This window comes from Solea senegalensis, unplaced genomic scaffold, assembly GCF_019176455.1.
Source record: "Solea senegalensis isolate Sse05_10M unplaced genomic scaffold, IFAPA_SoseM_1 scf7180000013032, whole genome shotgun sequence".
In the NCBI taxonomy this organism is placed as follows: Eukaryota; Metazoa; Chordata; class Actinopteri; order Pleuronectiformes; family Soleidae; genus Solea; species Solea senegalensis.
In genome coordinates this window covers 3211-9622 of record NW_025320745.1, presented here as the reverse complement: position 1 = coordinate 9622, position 6412 = coordinate 3211, and the positions used below count along the sequence as shown (strand labels likewise).

The 6412-nt window shown below is 43.0% G+C and overlaps 1 protein-coding gene across 1 annotated transcript; it reads left to right on the top strand.

Annotated features, from left to right (window-relative positions):
• Positions 1–2587: 2587 nt before the first annotated feature.
• On the top strand, positions 2588–5762 carry LOC122760137 (extracellular tyrosine-protein kinase PKDCC-like; the record flags this gene model as incomplete). Its single annotated transcript, XM_044015193.1, has 4 exons — positions 2588–2734; positions 4744–5015; positions 5291–5370; positions 5655–5762. Coding segments are annotated over 4 exons (607 nt in total), but the record flags the coding sequence as incomplete, so codon positions are not given.
• Between the last annotated feature and the right edge of the window lie 650 nt (positions 5763–6412).

The window sequence follows — 6412 nt, the reverse complement described above, 5'->3', positions numbered from 1 at the left end:
GTGATGACTGTGCCCTCATCAGTGTCATCAGACGAGGTTGCGTTCTCGTTATCTGCCACCCACATTCCTCACCTCCTTCATCCACCCACCGCCTCTCCTTTTTCCTCCTCTGCACTGACTGCCGCCCCCTTACCCATAATCATAAAGAATAGACAGTGAGATATACAGGAAGAGAAAGAGAAAACCCTTTCTCTTTTTGTTGCAGCTTTAATTTACTTTGTGCATTAATATTTCAGGGCCCTCTGCAGGCTTGGTGTGGGAGCCAGTGGGAGCTTCTGAATGTGTTGATGCAAGTGTGTGTGTGTGTGTGTGTGTGTGTGTCACATTCCCGCTGTAGCAGGGGAAAGGATTAATATTTCAGCGGACCTTATTGGAGACCCCTGTACCAGCTCCACCAAACCACCATGGTATGGGGACGCACTGGTAATCTGACCTCATCCTTTTTTATTCTTTTACCTCTTTCTACCTATTTTTTTGTTCATATTTTCATTATCTCTTAAACATTACAGCTTCAGTGCCTTTGAATGTACTGTATTACACATCTGCCACGTATCTTTCTAAGGCTTTGTGATAATCTTATTATTTTCCATCGGTCACTACTGACAACATACATATACCTCCTCTTATCTTTTTACGGATTAAGGAGAATAAGAATCTAACGTAACATCTTTTTTAAAGCTGAAAAAATTAGTTTAGTGATGTAATATATTACATCACTAACTAATTTGTCAATTGACAGAAAAAGTTAATTGTAGAGCTGCAATTTATTATTTTATTACAATTATTTTCATAATTGTAAAATCAATTATTTTCTCGAATCATCATTTGGTCCATAAAATATCAGAAAATCTTAAAAAATGTTGGTGTTTGTCAAACCTGAAAATGATGATGTTCTCAAATGTCAAATGATTCACTTTTAATGATTTCTTTGTTATCCAGAGCAAAGAAATGAAGAAATACTCACATTTAAGAAGCTTAAACAATCGGAAATCTTGTTTTTTTAAAAAAAGCTTCAAAACCAATTAATCGATTATCAAAATAGTTGTTGATTAATTTAGTAATTGATTAAAAATCGATACATCGATTTATTGTTTCAGCTCTAGTTAATTGGCAACTATTTTAAGAAACAATTAACTGCTTTTTTTAAGCACAACAGCTCAAATATTCTCTGTTCATTACTCCTTCAATGTACAGGGTTGATGTTTTTATTATAAATTGGAGGTCTTTGATTTCAGCTTCCTAAATGTGAATTGGTTCAGAAAAACAGAAAAAGAATTGTAGTATTTTTATGGATCAAATGACTAATCAAATAATCCAGGAAACAGCAATAATAACAACCGTGTGTAAAAATATGTATCTTTGGGTTTTGGACAGTTGGACAGACAAAAAACAGAATAGATTGTTTGATAATGACAACAATTATTAGCTGAGGTCTATTTTAATTCACAGTGATCTAAAGAAATATACATTTAGTCATACAATGTGTTATTGATTACACATCCATGAATTAAACCTGTATATAGCAGCACCTCAGTACCATGATGTAAGGAACTTTTCTTTGTAGAAAATCTAACTTATTATAAACTGGACTTATCACTTACAGGTGAATCTAAAGAAGCACACGTCAGGTGAGACATGTCCTCAACAGCTGTGTCCAAGGAAATGATGGTGCAATGTAGCCAGAAAGAGAAGAGAAAAAAGACCAATAAGCAATTTGGAGGAGGTGGAATTGGAATTGTATCGTGATTTTTGCAATTCTGCAAGTATCGCGATTTTGATAAGCGTTTAGTAAGTCAGTCTGACTCTGGCATTGAGCTGGTGTTGTAATAAAGTCAAATAAAATCCCTTTTTTTAAACAGGACGCAAATGTGAACATTTAAATCAGCAAACTTTGAATTTGAATGTCTTTTCTTCTAAACCCTGGATTACATAAACATAAACCTCCAAAAAATGTCTTTTATTTATGATTAAAAATATAAAGTTAGTCCACCAGAGTGTATTTGACGACAGAGTTTGAGGATCCATCAGCGACGACTGCCCTCGTCTTACCTCTGGAAACACTATTACTAATGTTTTCCATAATCCATGCTGCTCATATTTTCCTTTGTCTCAGTAAAGTGAAGTGATAGAAAGGCCTCGCTCGGCTCTGCGGTACTTTCCCATGTAATTAAATTAAATTCAGTGACCCCGTCCTGACCTTTTGGGTCCAGTTTTGGCAGGAGCTGACAATGTGCCTGTGTGCTCTCTGCTATCCACGGTTGCATCTGAAACCCTCCGGCGTTCGCTCACTCAAGTCGTTACGGCCCAATTTAGAAACCAGTTTGGAAGTCAACAGATGGGCATCCAGCGGACACGCGTGACAGCACTGCGTGTCCAACGGCCCCATTCAAGCGCACCGCATTCCCCGGTTAGCCGTAATGTGATTTTTATTGTCACAAGTCTTGAGCTAAGTGAGGGCTGGCAGAACATCACGTCCTCTCACTTTCCCCCCCCACACACACACACACAACGTGTAATTATCATAGAGTTAAAAACACATTTCCTTTTTTATTCTTCTTCTTCTTCTTTTAATGACCGTTCCTCTCCTCTCTCCACTCCACAGCTCAAGGGTCACTGTGCAGGAAATGCAAGAGGCCAGGGAGGAGAGAGGGGGAGAGTCGCAGTCATTCTGGAGCAGGGGAATCCACTACAGATGATCCAGTTGCTCCAGAGCCCCTGGGAGGACAGATTCAGGGTAAGCCACGTTTCCTTCTACTCACATCCACACACACTCCCGCACACATGTTGCTCATCATGCACGTGGAAGTCCGCGCTGCTCCTCCTGGCACAACCAAAAAAAAGAGAAAAGGTTGAAAGATTAGGGAGTTGGACGTCGTCCACGAGAGTAGAGAGAACAACTGGACTGGCTCGAGTTTAGTCGGAGACGTTCCGCCGCTCATTCATTTTGAATCCAGCTTTTTTTCCACTTCTGACGGAATCACTTCCTGGGTTTTCCAAAAGAACTCTGCCAGCCAGAGAGTTGTTCTTACCGTCTGCGTCTGCAGGAGTACGGGTCGGTTGGAACGAGGGCCTTCCCCGTGTGTACGTGGAACTTCTCCGGGTTTTCCGGTTTCCTCCCACAGTCCAAAGACATGCAGATTGGGGGATTAGGCAAATTGGACTCTCTGAATTGTGACTGTAGGTGTGTGAGTGGACAGTCACGTGGAGTAACCAGTATTGGTCCGATACTGGTCAAAATCCCCTGGATTGGATATCGGACACAGATAAATATGTAAAAATCTGATACAATCAAAACAAATCACATGCTTTATTTCTTTATTTATAGGCATTCGTCTGTTTTAAAACCACTGTTACGGACTAATATCAGTAGCTGCAAATGACAGGATTTAGCGGAGGCAGCAGTTCTCTCTGCGTCAGCCCCTGAACATCTCTGGCCTTTTGTTAAAAGACGATTTAATCGTTTCAAATTAAGTTCCCCCCCCTTTAGTGACACATGAGCTGAAGTTACAAGTGCATATCGCCCCACTTGCCTTTATCTGCGCTGCTGAAGATGGACATTTGAAACTCCTGGAAGGTCTGACATCTGTCCCTCAAGAGTATTTGATCAGGCTGGGATTGAAATGGAGATGGGTCCTGGAGTTAATCCACTGGAGGCTAGGAATGTCATGTGTCTCACACACACACACACACACACACACACACAACCCCCATCAGGTATGCTCACGAGGTGGGGAGTCAACAGAGGCTGGATTTACACTGCAGGATCAAGTGGGCGTGGGCGCAACACACACAGACCAGGCGTGCCGCGTTGTTTGTTTTGGATTTGGCCGGAAAAGGCATTCACGGTCATGAGTGTCGTTCGACCACGGGCCCCGCCCCGAGCCTCTCAGCCCCCCTTTCAGCTACGCTGCATCTGCGCAGGCTACAGTAATCCAGGGGTGTTTGGTTTCAGCCAACCCCGCTGCTACGGCGCCCGGGTCCCACCGTAGTGACGTCCAGGAGACTCGCGGCATGACCTAACGCTGCAGCTATGTTTGCAGCGAGGGGACCGGATCATTTCATGCTCCGTCAGTGCGTGGCTAATGCCTTTATTTTTGCCTTTAGTGGCCTACTTATTCTCTCCCGTTGCTGCTTTTATAATAGGATTTAAAGGGCGCTATAAAAACAGGCCGAGGGAATGTGGTCGGTGAACTGGTTTACAAGCAAGTTTTTTTTATTATGAAACTCATTTATATTGTTCAAGGGGAAAAAAGACATGAAAGGAACCAGAAGAATAATTTATTTTCATTTAGAAATGAGTCTTTTAAGGAAATGAGCATCGGTTTTATGACTTTGAACATTTCCAACAAAGAAAAACATTTTTCAAATGATTTATGGAAAATGAAGTCTAAGATGACAAAAATGAAATAGGAAAGAATTCACAAAGGCAAAAATGGCCAACGCAAACAATTTAACCCCTTGCAGCATGAGACAAAAACTCAAACAAATGTTATTCTACTGTTATACAAAAACTTATTTGTTGTTTTAATTAAAACGTTTTGTTTTTCGTCACTTTAAATTCTCAAAACCGTATTTTAACATGCAGTTTTAAAGTTATCCTGGAAAAATACTCCATTTATGGTTAAAATAAGCCAAAAAAAACATCCAGATGGACATTTTGAGGCTTAAATTAAAGGGTCTGACGGTGTTTTTATCATCATCAGTCCAACTGATCCGGTTTTGTGTCCCCCCTTTTCCTGCCAGGTTTGTCTGGACCTGGCGCGGCTCCTGCACTTCCTCTCCCAGTCCCCTCTGGGCTCCGTGGCCCTGCTGGACTTCCAGCCGCGGCAGTTTGTCACCGTGGCCGGCGAGCTCAAGCTCACCGACCTGGACGACGCCAGCGCAGAGGAGACGGCGTGCCACGGCGACGCCGACTGCACGCTGCAGTTCCCGCACAGGAACTTCACCCTCCCCTGCTCGGCCCGCGGAGTCTGCGAGGGCCTGAACGAGAAGAGGAACATCTACAACGCCTACAGGTGAGAGAAGTGACAGTGGTGATATGGATAATTGCTTAAATATAGCCTTTGAGCTGTCACACGCGGCTGAAAATGTGCATTTAAGTGGAGATGTGTGAAAGAAATTAGTAGTTCCTGTTGAGGGGGAAAAAAAGGAGCATCTCCCCTTTAAGGGTTTTTTTGACAGCTTTATGAAGTGTTTGTTTTAACACCGACGCGAGACAAGTCGTGCTCCGACGGGGCTCGCCTTGTTTTCTCCGCCCGTCTCAGTGAGCTTGTCTCTGTGTTCGCCGCAGGTATTTCTTCACCTACCTGCTGCCTCACCAGGCTCCGCCCGGCCTCACACACCTGGTAGACCACATCATGAACTCCACAGGTGAGTGGGGACGCCCGTCGTGACATGACGAGGCCACTTAACTCCCGGCGGGGGAAAGGAAAGTAAATCACTCCGTTATCGGGAGTCGTGTAATTAAGTGTTTTGTTTTTTTTAATGAGATTTTTTAGAAACACTAATAAAAACATGTTGTTATCTGTCGAGATCACACAGCGGGGGTTAGACAGTAGCGTCAGTCGTTGTAGGAGGATAAATCACCGATACTGGATGACTTTACGCCTGTGGTGAGTTGACTCGGTGCATTGTGTGTGTGTGTGTGCGTCTAGGGGAGCTGAAAGCTGACATCAATCAGACACTGGAGGCCTTTGAACACATCCTCCTCCTTTACAAGTCTGGCCTGCACCTGGACAACCTGCCTCCATCAATAATCCGAGGTAAGAGCTGATGGAATTCCTTTTTTTTTTTTTTATATGAAGTACAGTGGGCCCTCATGTACCCAAATACTGTTTTTTAATCACTGAAAACACCCATCTTCCATTATATCTTAAGAAAAAAAAAAAAAAAGGGAGGGGAAGGAGGCGGGGTGTGTTTCTCCCTCTCAGACTGTTTTGACAGGTTTATTAGGCAGCTGGAATGAATGGACAAGACCAACAAAGTGGGATTAATCCTGCATGTCTCGGGCTCGCGAACCACAGTCGCTTAACAAAACAAGAGTTGCAATTAAATAAATCGAGCTCCTCCTGTTTAGGTTGATTTAAAAATGAAGGTTTGGATTTGTGTGGATATTTTCAAACGACACTTTTTAAGAAGCGAAACGACCGAAATCGGAAATAACAGTGTTTGTGTTTTATTTGTTTGAAAATACACTTTTTGTTTGCTATGATCGGGAGTTCACTCTTTTTAAATTAGCGCTCCCTCACTTTCCGAACATGGGCGGGCCTTAGGAAGCTGCCCGCCGATTGGCTAGCGGGTTTTGGCGCCGCTGTCTGCCTGGAACTCCGACAAAATAATCGGAATGTTAGGTAAACTGTAGACGGAGGGGGTATACTTGACTACTTCCTGGTCGCTCCAAAACTCAGTAGCC